Below are 16,053 nucleotides of genomic sequence, written 5' to 3' on the forward strand. Positions count from 1 at the left end.
AGAGGGCTGCTAAGCTAACACCAAACATTTTATACCCATTCTTATTGAGGCGTGCGCTGGTGAATTTGGTCCCTCTAGAAACATGGGTTGTATTTTGGGTTCCACTTAGTTTGGGTTCCGCCCCCTTCAGGCTTGGAGTTCCCAGATGCTCCTACTCAATGCATGCTCAAACTTGTTTTGACGCAACAGGTACAAATGCTTTCATCATTTTGGTGCCCATCGATGCCAAACTTTCCCACGGTGGCCAGCAACGGGCTGGAAAGTAAGATTCACTGGAATTCTGTGAAAATCGTAAAAATAATAGTAGCTGTGCAAGGAGTTGAGCATGGTTCGCATTGTTTGTTACTGGACTTGATTGCCATGTTTACCCCTACCATGTTGCCATGAGCCCATGTGACGGAGAGGGGAGGGCACGGGGTCCAAAAGGAGATAGGTGCAAGAATGTAGGTGAGAGATGGAAACAAGAGTGTGAGCGAGCACAGAAAGTTGCAGAGGCTGGTAAGGTAAGAAAGTGCTTTTATTTCTTAGCTTATCCTTCCTCATCTTTTCTTTTTAGAGAGTGAGACTGACACTATTTGATTCTTATGTTATCGGCAGCAATTTTTTACGAAAAGTCAACAAGAAGAATAAAAATGATAAAGTATTGTGTACTGTCTAGATGCAGCATGCTTGTACATATGCTGTGAAACTCCAATGCAATCCCAAAACTATTAAAGTCACAGAAAAGAGCCAAGGTGTGGCATCGTGTGATACATTGCTTCATTACATTGAGCACGGCCAGAGCAATTATTCACTTCTTCTGAGTTGCAAACCTGTGAAACCACATGATGATACGTAGTCACAAATCAAAATGCAACTGTGGAGGAGTTGTTTTAAACAAATAATCAAGGAATACTTCATGCAGTGCAACAATATGGCTCTTTAGGTTAGGCATGGTTGCTTTTACAATATTACAATACATTATATATAAAAGGTTTTAGAACAAAACAGTGACTGCTTTAGATAGGAGAAATACTATCTATATCTAATATTTTCTCAAATCCTTGTAAATTAAAGCAAATTAAACAAATACACAGAAAAGAATGGCTGAGTGGTTGCGCGAAGGATATGATTCATTCTTCTCTGTGAAAGCAGGGGGGCTATGCGGGGGATTCCTGCGAAAGGAGGGGGGGCTTTGCGGGGGATAAGCGCACGGACAAAGGGGTTTGCGGCCGACTGCAAGGTTGGTGGTTCGAACCCAGCCAAGGGCAAAGAAGATGCTGCACATCTGTCCTGGTGTCCTGGTGCTGAAATGGACTATATGAGGTCACCACACATCTGTCCTGGTGCTGAAAAGAACTATAATAGGTCACCACACATCTGTCCTGGTGCTGAAAAGAACTATAATAGGTCACCACACATCTGTCCTGGTGCTGAAATGGACCTATAATAGGTCACCACACAGCTGTCCTGGTTGCCTGGTGCTAAAATGGACTACATGAGGTCACCACACATCTGTCCTGGTGCTGAAATGGACTACATGAGGTCACAGCTGTCCTGGTTGCCTGGTGCTGAAATGAACTGTGGTGGACAGCCTGAGCTTGATGGTCCATGTTTCGTTATTAATTTATTGTTATTGTCATTCACAGCTGTATGAAGCTGCACATCTGTCCTGGTCTCCTGATGCTGCACATCTGCTGATGCTGGACTGGACTACACGAGGTCACCAGACAGCTGGACATCCTGAGCTTCATGGTCATGTTTAGTTATTTATTGTCATGTCACCATTTCTATCATAATGTGGAGAGCTTGTATTTAAGATAATATAAGAAATAATAAAGCTTCAAACAAAGTTCAGATTGCAAGACTTTTATTGAAATAAATAACAAACACAAAATAAATGATGGCAAATAATAATAAATAAAGAAATAAGATAAACAAACTAGTGTGTGTATATATACATATTATAAAAGCAAACAATAAAATGTCCCTCATCCAGAGGAACAGCCGACATGCAAAGAAGGGGTCGGGGGATGCGGGAGGCCGGGTGTAGATCGGCCGGGTTTGGGAGGGACCACCAGAGATTCAGCTCACCGATGAGTCGAGACCTCCCCCTGCCGTCCCTGGTAAACTCTCACACTGGTGAGACGACACAAACAGACGGGACATCTTCATACCTGAGGACACTTCATGAGGGCAGCAGAGACACCTGAGGCCTCATGTGTTTGACAGACAGACTCACCTCAGCGCTGTCGGCAGGCGGTGGGGGAGGGAGGAAGGCTGGACCGGGCAACTCCTCCTGTTCCTCCGGTGGCGGCGTCCGGGTGGCTCCAGCAGCTCCTGGTCTGTGGGCTCATGCGGCACCGCAGAGTCACCAGCTCCAAGATGTGGTGCTGAGGTGGAGGAGGTGGAGGGAGGAGGAGGTGGAGCGAGGAGAGAGAGAGGGGCCTGTACATCTGAGGCTTAAAGAGAAATGAACGGTTTCAGTGAGGTGAAACGATGAGAGTGTTTTGTGTTAATATTGAGAGACAGTCACACATAGAGCCAAGCTGCAATTACAACTAAAGGAGCACAGAAGGTGAGGAGAAAGCGATGAGACCAGGTCTGACATGATGAGGTGTTACTCAGGGGATTAAGGGAAAGGGTGGTGAAGGAGCTGTTACTCTACACGTGCACCATCGGTGATGTTTAGGCTGGCAGGTGGGTGAGTGATTTGAAATTAGCAGCAGGCAGACATGAGCTACTCAGCTACTCATTCAACCCAAACTTACCCGTCGTCTCCTCCTCTGACTATAAAAATGTTTAAGAGCAAATAGAAAAGGTCAACAATAAAGTCAAGTATTTCTGTTCTTACGAAATTGTTACCTGAATACAACTTGGTGTTTTACTCACATTTCTCCACGTCAACTACCGCCTTGACCAGCTCCTCATCCGAAGGCTCCTCAGACGACCTGGAGGAGGACGGAGGAGGACGGAGCTGAAGAAGCAGGAAGTAAACAGTGCACACAGGAAGTTCAATAAAGATGAATTAACTCTATCATTTATGCTGGACTTACCTGGAAATGCAGGCTTAGGGCCCACCATCTTCTTGACCTGGGCCTACATTTCCAACGCAGACAGAGAACGCCGTTCAGAGACAAAGGCCGCAAGCGACGTACCGGATCTTTTCTGAGTCCTCAGACTCGTACATGCTCTGCAGCGTCTCAAATTTGAAGTCCCCGAAGCCAACAAGGGCCTGTCCCGCCCGGTAACACAATCATAATAAACTGACTATAATAATATATAATATATAATAAAACTGCATTGAACCGACAGCAGTGTGTTAGCAGCTCGGCGCTGCGGCAGCCGAACGTCAACACAACAACACAACACGTCAATAACACGTGAACAACAGGTTTAAACAGCAGCGACGTCCGCTGGTTAACACGGAGTCATAATAAATAGACTATAATAATATATAATATATAATAAAAGTGCATTGAACCGACAGCAGTGTGTTAACAGCGCAGCGCAGCGGAAGCTACACGTAAACACAACACGGTGTTACACCCCAACTGGTTTCCCTACGCGTGCGTGCGTTGTCTTCACTTCCCAGCTGCAGCGGTTTTCTGTCTGGTCACCAGATTCGTCACACATTCACAAACATATTGCTGGAGATGTGACATTTATGTCACATCTCCTGTGCACATCAACTGGTTACCTCGGGCGGATATTAAACCACGTCTCAACATATTTAGCGATGCTTTTTCGCGAGGCTACGGCCAGACACCACTGACGCATTTTGACAAAAACAATTCTACTTTTGTGACGATCGTATTGTGAAAAGACACTAAAAACATTGCGAACACTGAGACACAGGAAGAGTGGAATACTAGTAATGTTCTACCCACAAAACAATGAAGAACACATATTGCTGGAGATCTTCACGCCACATGGCATATCCTTTGCGGCGATTACGGTTGTTTAAGTGAGCACTACATCACAACTGCGTATGAAGAAACACATTGAAGAAAGATAAATGTAAAGATCGCAACGACCTGGATTCGATCTCTGTAGAGCAAAAATGATTACGTGTTGTTATATGGTGGCGATACGCGATGCGCCACCAATCATTAAGCAAACTTAAGTCATTTGGGAATTTATTGATTAAGTCACATCTGCCTTCAGGGAACCTCTTGGTCTGGTGATATGAAACAACTTGTTTCAGGCGTATATTAAAACACTGTGGTGGAACTCCACAAATATAGTGTTGCCGATTCTGGAGTCAGCTATACTTTTGCAAGATGATGCTGCTGCTCATCTTGCTTCCTTCAGCACTCGTAATAAAGTTCCCCATCAAGGGATTACATTGACAGCTTTTTAAATGACATTTAAAAACTTGGTTAGGAAAAGATATCACAGTGTTGTGCGGCTTGCTGATTAGCTGCTAACTCTCTGCCGTCGTAAGCCTGCTTGTAGTCAAGTGCTGACTGCAGAAGAGGCGACAACATGTTTGTAGAGTTCCACGACAGTGGTTTAATATCCGCCCGAGGTAACCAGTTGTTTCAGCTCACCTAGACCAAGAGGTTCCCTGGACACAGAGGAGATGTGACATAAATGAGTGATACCTGAAATGACTTGAGTTGTTTTAATAATAGGTGGCTCTGTAGGTTGAACCACCGTCTTTCAGTAGATTTTCATTTTGCTCGACAGGGATCGAATCCAGGTCGTTGCGATCTTTTTATAAATATATTTTCTTTAATGTATTTCTTCATACGTGGTTGTGATGCAGCGCTCACTTATACAATCACGATCGCTGCAATGGAGATGAAATGTGGCTTGAAGATCTCCAGCAATATGTTTGTGAATGTGTGACGAATCTGGTGACCAGACAGAAAACCGCTGCAGCTGGGAAGTGACGACAACGCACGCACGCGTAGGGAAACCAGTAGGTTTGAAAACCAGTTGGGGTGTAACACCGGCAATAACAACAGAGCAGACTGACTGATTATAAGTAACTCCGGGACTGTCAGCCACTAATAACAGCACTAATATGAGCACTAATATGTCACACAGTCATATGTAACAGCAGTTCATAAGCACGGCGTCGATAAAGTGTAATAAAATCGTATTGTACTCACGTCAGTGTGGTCCGCTGTAGCGAGGATCCAAGATGGCGGAGCCTCGGAACTTTCCGGAGAGGTTCGGAAGGTGAGACAAGTTCGTGAGATGAGACAAACGAGCCATCTGATTGGACGGCAAAAGCTTGGCTAGCGTGATTGGCTCGTACAAGTTGAGACAAGGTGAGACAGATGAGACAGAGAAGAATGTTTTCTAGGGGCGACACCTGACTGGAGGATTAAATAATGTCAGATTACACCATTTACAGGGAATCTATTGTCACACTGCTTTTTTGTAGCGGCTTTATTGAGTTTTGAGTATTCGATGGGGATGTCGACACCTGCATGTGTCAACTGCTGCTTCTGTCACTTTTTTCCCAATGGTTAAGGTCCGACTGTGGCAGGTCTGAAAACTGCTGACATTGTGTCCGGCTCCGTTTCACATCAATGAGATTTTGCATTCTTGTTAGTATAGTACTCATCAATCAACACTGATCAATTATATGTTTTCTGCTGGAAGTTCTGTCTGATATCCAAAAGGTCTATCTGTAGAGCGCTGAAACAGACTGCAATCCAATAGTTTGGAGTAAAACATGGATGAAGTCAATTCAATTGGATATAAAGCAGGTTATTCAGTAATCATTCATCATTCATTATATCATGAGAACGTTAGACCGGGTAGGATAATGAGTTGCATGGCAATTCAACCGGTGCAGCTCCATATTGATTTTGGCCACAGTATAATGATTATTAAAATCCATCAGCAAAGGCATGCACTTGAGAATAAACATGTGAGCTTTTTATGGTTATGTTGTCACTCTTATGCAAGAACAACAAGTTAACAACACACATTAAAAATCCATGTTAATTTATTAAAATGAACATGAGCAATGTAGTTTATTTTGAGTGAATCCCACTTACATTGTCACGTCGGTAGCAGCAAATCCGCCACTGAAAGTAGTCCATAACCAATGCATTATTTACTTATGTCTGAGTAACATTTGCCAATAACTATAGTGCCCAGGTGTAGAGTGTTTAGTCTTCTTTCTTTTATGAAAACATACGTATTTGACAAATACTGAAATAAAAAGTAAGTGCCTGCATTTATATATGTGTGTGGTAAAGCAGGAGCCAGGCAAAGGGGCAGAGCCTTTAAAAAGGGGTGGGACACCTGGCCCCTTCTTGCTAGCCACACACCTGAGAGCAGCTGAGGCCAGCCGTGTTGGGGGACTAATTTGGTGAGCTCTCCTTCCTTTTGATGCAGGTTCTAAAAGCATGATTTTAGCAATATGAGAATCTTTTGTTTTTAAAGAGACTTTGAGGAGAGACCACTGTTTTTCCCAGGCCTTTAACATTTGCATGTCCTTTTTAAAGTAATCTATTGCATGGGCCTTTTTTATGTATGATTTTAGCTTGTGGGAGTTTGTGCTGTGCTGAAGAGAGGGACACAGTGATAGAGCAGCCATATATTTTGCGTGGGCATTTTACTGTTGTGTTACTTATTGTGTTTGCAAGTACATTTTATTGGTTTGTGTGACTATTTACTCTTTTTATTTAGCTCTACACTGACCTCCCTAACGGTGCAGTTTTAGTCCCACATGATTGACTTTCTTATTTGTGCACTTTTGATTTAGGTATGGTTTACTCAATTTGTCAATAAAACTTATGTTTGGTACGTAGTCTTTGGCTCCAGTTTACTCTGGGCGTTGTGCGGGGTTCATCACCGGTCACAATTGGCGTTGTCGGCAGGATCTACATATAGACAGACTACTTGCCATCTGTTTTTTTTCTTTTTCTTGTATTTGGCTCTGGGTTGTATAGTGATGGACAGTTGAGTGTAGTGGGAAAAACAGTGGTCGCTCCTCAAGGACTCTTTAAAAACAAAAGATTATATCAAAGAGCTCACCAAGAGTGTGTCGCTAGCAAGAAGGGGCCATGTGAGCTTCCCACCCCTTTTTAAAGGCTCTGCCCCTTTGCCTGGGTCCTGAATTGCAGGCTGCCTGCGGCCTGCTTTATCACATGTGCATAAGGTCTAATGACAATAATCTCATACTGCCATTGCTTTGCAGTTAATGTATTTGTATCATCTTTGCTTTGTGGGACAGGTGAAAGCTGCAGGCCAGTAAGCACGGAGTTGGGAAGAGCACAAAGATGAACGTGACAGAAGTCTCCGTGGGAATAGCTAACATCTATACCCAGGGAAATGTATCTGGTAATGGCAGCATGGGCGTCCTGAGCGTCTCCCCCTCCCTAAATAAAGTCATCAATGCATTCTCCGTCATGATCCTCTTCATCACCATGATTTCCCTCGGCTGTACCATGGAGATCTCCAAAATCAAGACTCATCTTTTCAAGCCTAAAGGAGTAGCAATTGCACTGCTGGCCCAGTTCGGCATCATGCCCCTGACTGCTTTCTCTCTAGCCAAAGTGCTACAGATGGATCCCGTCAAGGCTGTGACTGTGCTCATCTGTGGCTGCTGTCCGGGGGGAAGCTTATCAAACATTTTCACTCTGGCCATTAAGGGGGACATGAACCTGAGGTAAACCCTCGTTGATGTGTAGATTCCTGACAGAAATGTTCCTGCGTACCATTTCAGACATTCTACTAATGGTTCTCCTCTCTCCACCCTCCCAGCATCGTAATGACCACTTGCTCCTGTATCGCGGCACTGGTTCTGATGCCTTTGCTGCTCTACATCTACTCCCAAGGCTTCACCGGTCTGGAAAATGCTGTACCATACGTCGGCATCATCTCTGCTCTCGCGTTCGCCTTGGTGCCCTGTGCCTTTGGCATTGCCATTAATCACTACAAGCCAAACTACTCATCAGTTGTCAAAAAGGTGAGACTCCTGAAATGGGCCTCACACAAATGTAATCTGTTATAGGCGGCAGGCATTTTGACTGGTTATTCAGTAACGTATCATGAGAACGTTAGACCGGGTTGGATAATGAGTTGCATGGCAGTTCAACCGGTGCAACTACATATTGATTTTGGCCACAATATAATGATTATCCATCAGCAAAGGCATGCACTTGAGAATAAACACTTGAGTTTTTTATGGTAATGTTGTCACTCTTCTGCAAGAACAAGTTATCGGAGGAAAAACCCAGCATGCACAGCACCAGGACCCAGAAGCAGCTGAATATAGTTCAGCTATAATTCATTTTACTGTTTTCATCTGTCGACACATGGCGTGGGTGTTATTTGTCAACCAAATAAACAGGAAGCCACAGTACTTTCATGCTAACGAAGAGGCTAAACCTTGTAGCTTCCACATGATATTTGGAAATAGGGAGGAAACATTTGATGAAAGTCCCTTTTAGAGGAGATAACTTGTTTTCACTTCCTCGACAGGTTGGCCTCAGCATCCTGACAATTTCCGGCATCATAGGGTTCAGCCTGACTGGTGTCTTTGTTAAAGACATTGTTTGGATGGTCCTCACACCTGATGTTCTGGTCGTGGCTGCACTGATGCCGCTGATTGGCTTCATGCTGGGATATATCATGTCTTTCATATGCAGACTCAGTCCACAGTAAGTATACACACGCTAGATTTACCTTTCTTTGAGTTGCTTTCTGGATTTTGTTAAATGTAAGGATTTTTTTGGCAACCTTAAGAGGTGAAGATATCAAGTATTTCATAAGAAAAATGCATAATTAGAATGAAATCAAGATCATTTTGTGAAACAGATTATGTTTTCTTGTTTTAAGTCTTGTGTGACCCATCAGTTTAATCATGGGACCTCCTAGGACTGACCCCCAGGTTGGGAACCAGTAGTGTTTACTTGAAAATGTCCATTTCATGCTACATTACATTTCTTTGTTTTATGAAATATTTTTTTATTAAGTACCTGTTATTTTACTTAAGTACAGGATCTGACTCCTTCCCTAGCAGTCCCATATTTAAGTTGCAAACTAGATTTTTTTGTTTGTTAAAACATTTTTTTTCTTCTAGTAGCCATAAAATTGGAGCAATTTCGTATGAAATAAAAAAATGTGACTCCTCTTTTTAGATGCAGCAGGACAGTCTCCATGGAAACGGGATGTCAAAACATCCAGCTGTGCATTGCCATCCTAAAAGTGGCCTTTTCCCCTGAAGTCATCGGTCCCATGTTTCTCTTCCCTCTGATATACATCACATTCCAGTGTACGGAGGCCCTGATCCTGACCCTGGGCTTCAGATGTTACCAAGCATTCAAGCCACCAGCTGAGGGTAAATGTCACATCTGGCTGTGTTTTTGTAGTGCGAGGCTGGGAGGAGAGCTGGAGGGGTCAGACGAGCACATGCACTCTCCCCACACCATTGTAGCCAGAGACAAAAGTAAGAAGTCTAACATCTACCTTCTCTTACACAGACGGTGTGGACATTAAACAAGAGGAGCTGAAACAGCTGCGACTTTGCGGAGATGAAAATCCAGTGCTGGAAGGAAACCAAGAGGAGCTGCATCCTACCTACTGAGGACGAGTGGTTCAGAGCCCTCGCTGCATCCATCGTCTGCATATTCTTCACTTCGGCCTGTGACACTGAAAGAAAGACTGTTGAAGCATGTGTGCAACAACTAATACTTTTGTTATTGTTTACTTAATCAATTCCATGCAATGTTAACTACGGGTAGTGCCTGCTAGCCTGCTTATTTAGAATAATTACATTTTGTATTTATGTTTTTGTATTTTTAAAATGTGGTGTTGTACTATAATCTGCTAATTGTATGACTGTCACATTGAGAATGAACGAGTTTATAAAATCTATGGACGATTCTTCCAGAAATGTGAAAGGCAGTCGAATAAAAAAGGAAATAGACAATTTAAACATCTTAAATAATATTTAATCAAAATGGGCGTATGTTATATACAGACTAAACTTAACTAAAAACTTTTTACATATATTAAAAAAACATCTTCACAAAAACACAAATCGCTTTCTCAGTCTAAACGCAAATTCAATGGGTCAAACAAAGCGAACACAGACATTACACTAATCTGTACACTTGCTCTTTTGTGTTGGAGCTTTCCAACCATATTTACAGTGTCACATATATAACGTGCCTGCAGTAGAAACAAAACTGAAGCAGCAAAGTGAAAAGACATACTTTTTTTTTTGTACGTTTCCAAGAGTTGTGGAAGCATCAAAAGAAGCCAAGGCTGATCAACAGCGCTCTGGTCACAAGTTAAATAAACATCTTAGTTCCCTGTTTACACATAAAACATTACAATTAATGTACAAGCAGCCTGAATAAATTAAGAGAATATTTTCTGGTGTACAAGTGATGTATCTGACAAAGCCACACTTAATATCCCTAAGCAGTGGAGGCTTTTAACCAACATTCATTTTTAAAACTCCTTATTTTACATATTATAGATACCTGTGCATAGATGTGGAAAGCTAAGGCCATTGAGGACAAGGGTATGAAGAGACCTAAACATTTACCAAGAGTGAAATGTATCAAATGCAGGCCTGAATCAACTAGTCTCTGAAGATGTTTGCCCTCAGTCCAATGAAAAACACAGCAAAGGGAATCTCGGTTGGACAAGCAGCCTTAAACTGTACAGTGGCATCTGGACGTGAAACATGATTAACAACATCTTAAATAATTATTTAGAATCACAAAAATCGTTGAGGACAATACTGTAATTGTGCATGATTTGGACAACAATCTAGACTACCTGGACTTCATGCATCTCTGCTGATGAGCGTCTCAAATGGTGTGATATGTGGTTAATAAAAAGTAACAGTGATCAAGACACTTAAGAGATTATTAGCTCTCGAAATGAGATTGCAGCTTTTCCCACACAACTGAAATACAGCAGTCAATTGTTTCCCCCTCAACAGCCTTTAAGACACACTCCTGCAGGAGGTGCCTGGTCTTTCGGTTATCAAACTGAACATTGTGTAGGAATTCCAATTAAAAAATGTAAGCATGTATGTACATGTGAATCCCTTCTGTGTTCTCCTTTGGGACGGACCGAGGAACTATTCTGAGTAACCCGCAGCTTCACTCAGAGCCTCATCTGTGTTGACAAACTCTTGAGAGGCATCCCGCTCACCAGTACAGGTCAGTAGCAACGCTGGTTGTCTCGGGGAGTCCAAAGGCTGCTGCATTTTTCAGGCCTCCTTCAGCAATGGCATATCTGAAGAGAACAGACACATGTCCATCAGTACACAGTGTGGATCTTTAAGTGATTAAAACGTGTGTTGGGAGAGGGCTTTACCATCAGAGTAGTCCATCTCAGACTCCAGATACAGGCTGTGTTGGTCGCTGCCTGCAGACGGCCTTCTTTGTGAGGATGAAGGAGCGGCAGCACCTGCATGCTCTAGGACCCAGGTAGAGGAGGAGGGTGAGGAGGAGGAGGAGGGCGACGCCACAGGGTGCACGACAGCCATCTCCGACTGCTGCTGTTTGAGGGATGAAGGCCTCGAGGGGCCAGCCTCTGGCGCTGTGGCATGCTGACCCTCAGACAGCACTATCTGGACCCGAGACTCTGAGCTGAGAGAGGAGGCTGAGACCTCACTAGCATTCACAGCCTCCTCATACGAGGGCAGAGACACCTGGACTCCTTCCACCATGATTGACACGGGCTGGCCGGACACACCCTGATCACGTCTAGGTGTGGAGAACCAGAAGAAAGTTCAAAAAAACGATCAACTTGTTACTTGTACGTCTACTCTTATGAATGTTAAGTGCCTTCCATGTTTCGAGGGCAGACTCACCGATGGAGGGACTTGAGTTTGGGCTGTAAAAGTACAAACAGCACCACCAGGAGCAGGATTAGGGCCACTGAGCTGGCTGTGGATGCCACTATGGACAAGGCGGGCATCCCTAATGGTAAAGTTGGATTGTGGTCTGTGAGACAGATAACAATTGACAGTTATCAATGCAGAACATACTGTAATTATCCAATTGTTCAAATGTGTAGCCTACTGTTTACCGTGCTCCATGAGGCAGCTGAGCCTCATTTGGCTGTCCCACTCTCCATACTGACAGGTAAGGTATTTGTAGTCTCCCTTCAGAACATAGCCTTCCTCACAGAAGTATTCAATCACAGTGCCATGAGAAAATCTTTGGCATGGGGCGGGGTGGCAGGTGAAGCCCCCATTCTCTGGCTGAAATGGATGCTGGCATACTATCCACAGAGACAGGAAAACAATAGACACATGAACGCCAATGCTGTATCTGAGTATACAAGAGCGACATGCAGGGTTGCCCACGTTTCCATTCTTGTGTTCAACCTCTACATGCTCCCTACCAGCTCAAATTATGACAAAACATCTAGAAGGTCTGTCTTTACCGTCACTGCGTATGCAGCGAGGAGGTTCAGAGGACCAGTGTCCCAGTGTGGAGCAGGTGAGCATGCTGGGTCCATCTGGCAGGTAACCAGGGTCACAGCGGTACTCCAGTACTGTTCCCACAGGGAACGAGCTCCTGTTAGTATCTGTCAGATTAGTTTTGCCATGTTGCACGGTAGAGGGTCTTATGCATCCTTAAATTTAAAAAAAAAGATAAAAATACAGTTAATAGCTGGGATTCATTTTTTAATAACAAATACAGGAAATAGGAAAACATAACATTAAACCTATCTACCTTGCTCCATTAGGCAGCTTCTCGGCATTAGTCTGCCTTCAAATTATAACCTTCATCACAGAAATATTGAAACACAGTGCCATGAGACAGCCTTCCACATGGGGAAGGGTGGCAGCTGTAGCTACCATTCTCTGGATATGGAGTCTGGCATACTGTCCATTGAAAGAAACGGCACCAATAAATACATAGATTCTAGTGTTGTATAGTGCGTCAGTATATATCTCATCCTGATGTATTTGTTTGTAATAAAAACATTATTTGTCTCTATCCAAGGACATTGAGAGTATGTTACAATCTGGATAGCGTGTTGGTCACAATATGTCCGTTCCTGTTATTGCAGTGGCTGGATGTTGATTTTAGATACTAATGCGTCTTTGACCTTGTGGAGTTGGTTTGTATGATCAGAGCCCCAATACGTCTCTGACGGCATTTACAGGAAGACTTCAACTTGTTTTTGAATAAATCCACATCAATGTTATTAACGTAAACAAACTGTAGGTGTTAAGAACACAGAAGATACTTACTGTATGTTTCAAAATGTAATACGTACTGACAACTGAATCAAAATATAAAATAATGAAGAATCTCAAACTATAATACACAGAAAGCAAATCTTATCTGTTCATTTAGGTTACAGCACATGTTGATCGTAGATGCCAAAAGGGTCAGAAATATAGACAGTACTATAAGGTTTGTCTTTACCGTCACTACGTATGCAGCGAGGAGGTTCAGAGGTCCAGCGTCCCAGTGTGGAGCAGGTGAGGAAGCTGGGTCCGACTGGCAGGTAACCAGGGTCACAGCTGTACTGCAGCACTGTGCCCACAGGGAACAAGCTCCTATTGGTGTCCGTCAGATTAGTTAAGCCATGCTGCACTGTGGACGGTCTTATACAACCTTCAAAAAAGAACAGACAAAAGTACAGTGTAATATTTGTAGTTTTAATAACAAATATATAAATGTATATAGGACATTTATGTTTGAAAGAGTTAAAATAGAACAATGCATTTAATAACAATTAATTTAATGAAAAGATGATTTGTTTTGAAGAAGGATTAAATGAAGACAGTGCAAACATCAAACAGCTGAGACTATTGATCGTATTGAGATCTCTATGTGGACTAATTTATCCACACTATCCAAATGGGGGCATTATTTTGCTGACAGGTGAGTGTTTAAGACCCACGTGTTGACCTCTTCCTACATCTGAGTTTGAGGGCTAACCAACCTTGGCTAACACAACTGATTTGCATGGGGCCGTCCCACTGTCCATCCTGACAGGTCAGGTAGTTGTAGTCGCCACTGAGAATGAAGCGCTCATCGCAGAAGAACTCAATCACAGTGCCATGGGCAAACATCCGGCAGGGGGATGGGTGGCAGGTGTAGCCCCCATTTTCGGGTTTGGAGAGGGGTAAGCATGCTGATGGGAAAAAAGAATTTTAAATTAGTCTAGCTGCTCCCAACAGTCACACCTCATTACTTGACAGATCAGAAAAGACAGCAGTGGACAAAATATCTTACCACCACTGCGTATACAATGAGGAGGATCAGAGGTCCAGCGTCCCAGTGTGGAGCAGGTGAGGATGCTGGGTCCGTCTGGCAGGTAACCAGGGTCACAGCTGTACTGCAGCACTGTGCCCACGGGGAACGAGCCCCTGTTGGTTTCTGTGAGGTTTACCCAGCTGTTCTGGACCATATACGGCCTCACACATCCTGGGAAGAGAAGACCAAAAAAATTAAAAATTCTGTGAAACTGCTCAGGTTTTCAGACGAATTAATACAACAAATACCCAGACACAGAACGGTATATGGTAATCATCATCTGAAAGAAAGTCTTTGCAGTGGCACCACATGCACTGAGAAAATATCATGGCAGTCCTCCGTGAAAGAGTTAAGGCCAATGGGTCACTACAATCAGCAGGATTAATCTCCTCGAGATCATGAATATCCATGAACATTTTTACAGATTTAGTTTTTGAGATACATGAAAATCCTATTTGCTTTTAATATTGCTTTAAAAGTAGTTAATTATATAGTTAAATCAAATATTAGTAATAATTAGTATAGTAAACCATACCAAATAAGAACAGATAAATCAACTAATTATGGGGCTGTTTATTAGGACTGTGCTCTTAATGCTGATAAATCTGATGGAATAATCTGGCATATCTGTGTCAGGTCGCCTTGACAATCACCCATTTGGTCTGTATCCTGACAAAGGTGATGTGAAAATATTTCTTCAGCAGAGATATTCAAGTTTAATAGAATACAGATATAATATATTCTGTTTTGTATTGTAGGAATGTGCAACTATACATGTTGCCTCTTACCTGATCCTTGCCCAGTGGACACTGCAGTCAGGATCAGCAGCAGCACCAAAAAGAACCGCTCAGTGGCTGAGGTGTGGGCCCAGAAGGCTTTCGATATTGACTCTATCATTCCATTGCACATCTTCCCCTGCAGAGTCAACTATACCTGGTATAATCAGAAAATACTGTAATTAAAAAACGGTATAAATGCATCATGATGCAAAAAGCAATCCCAATAGCCTTGTGATCATATACTGTCACCTGCTTGACGCAGGTACTCTGCAGAGCTTGGGCAGCTGCCAATGAAATGGGTGTGATTGTGGAACAGTTGCACAATGACAGTACTGAGAAAGAAAAAAACGCACTAGCAATAACAGTGTAATCATTGAGCAAGCTAGCTTTTATTACAAGCCAATGCCAATTCATCTATTTAACACCGCTGATCATGACAGCGAAGCAACGAATTTAGCTAATTACATCTCACACATATCGAATATAACTCTGGTTCCATCTAATACAGTGGCTACACACCCATTCTCTGTGCAACCCATTAGCTATGATAGCTACATTTGATAGCGTTACAGAACAAAACAAAAATACATCCCAGTTACACACTCGGTGTAAGTTTTAGTGTGGATGGTTAATTGCTAGCAACTCCGTTGCCACCAAATACATATGAATATCCAGCAGAGCACATCTTAGCTGGCTTTAATTGTTAGGTTAGCGAATCAATATTAGCTTTCTTGATTTGCTAACGCTAGCTAAACATGAAAATGTCTCGCCGGATAGCGTCACCCACCTCAAAGACACTGCCTCGAATCCTCCACCCTCGCGTCCTCACACTGTAGACATGTATCTACAATATCTCAGCTACATCCACGGCATGTAAAGTCACTGTTGAAACGATGATACGGCGATTTAACGAGCCGAGGGGCACTGCTACTGCTAACCACTAGCTAGCTCTCTGTAGGCTAGCTTGTTACCCGCTACGCTAGCTAGCTGCATCGATCAAGGCATCAGCTGAGCAGCCTCGATGTCGTCCAGTGGCCATAGTAACAAATGCACATTTCCATAGTGACAACTTCCGG

At 43.2% G+C, this 16,053-nt stretch overlaps 2 protein-coding genes and 1 long non-coding RNA gene across 3 annotated transcripts; 1 reads left to right on the forward strand and 2 right to left on the reverse strand.

Moving 5' to 3' along the window:
• Positions 1-1,864: 1,864 nt before the first annotated feature.
• On the reverse strand, positions 1,865-3,078 carry LOC306735659. The gene is made up of 5 exons (XR_013770986.1): positions 3,036-3,078; positions 2,872-2,930; positions 2,751-2,769; positions 2,222-2,441; positions 1,865-2,118 (listed from the first exon to the last, which is right to left on the reverse strand). It is a non-coding gene; the product is annotated as an uncharacterized lncRNA (long non-coding RNA).
• A 4,151-nt stretch (positions 3,079-7,229) lies between these two features.
• LOC306735350 (hepatic sodium/bile acid cotransporter-like) lies at positions 7,230-9,538 on the forward strand (the record flags this gene model as incomplete). Its single annotated transcript, XM_079216810.1, has 5 exons — positions 7,230-7,618; positions 7,714-7,918; positions 8,434-8,612; positions 9,093-9,292; positions 9,435-9,538. The coding sequence occupies 5 exons, from the start codon at positions 7,230-7,232 to the stop codon at positions 9,536-9,538; spliced, it is 1,077 nt and encodes a 358-aa protein (XP_079072936.1).
• A 363-nt stretch (positions 9,539-9,901) lies between these two features.
• Positions 9,902-15,888, reverse strand: LOC306735817 (sushi domain-containing protein 4-like). The gene is given in 12 exon segments (XM_079217377.1): positions 9,902-11,208; positions 11,290-11,681; positions 11,789-11,921; positions 12,007-12,201; positions 12,367-12,558; positions 12,660-12,689; positions 12,692-12,811; positions 13,362-13,553; positions 13,885-14,076; positions 14,178-14,369; positions 14,987-15,131; positions 15,765-15,888. Coding segments are annotated over 11 exon segments (1,785 nt in total). The 5' UTR covers positions 15,108-15,131; positions 15,765-15,888; the 3' UTR covers positions 9,902-11,182.
• Between the last annotated feature and the right edge of the window lie 165 nt (positions 15,889-16,053).

The sequence above is a fragment of the Taurulus bubalis genome (genome assembly GCF_910589615.1).
Source record: "Taurulus bubalis genome assembly, chromosome: 4".
Lineage (NCBI taxonomy): Eukaryota > Metazoa > Chordata > Actinopteri > Perciformes > Cottidae > Taurulus > Taurulus bubalis.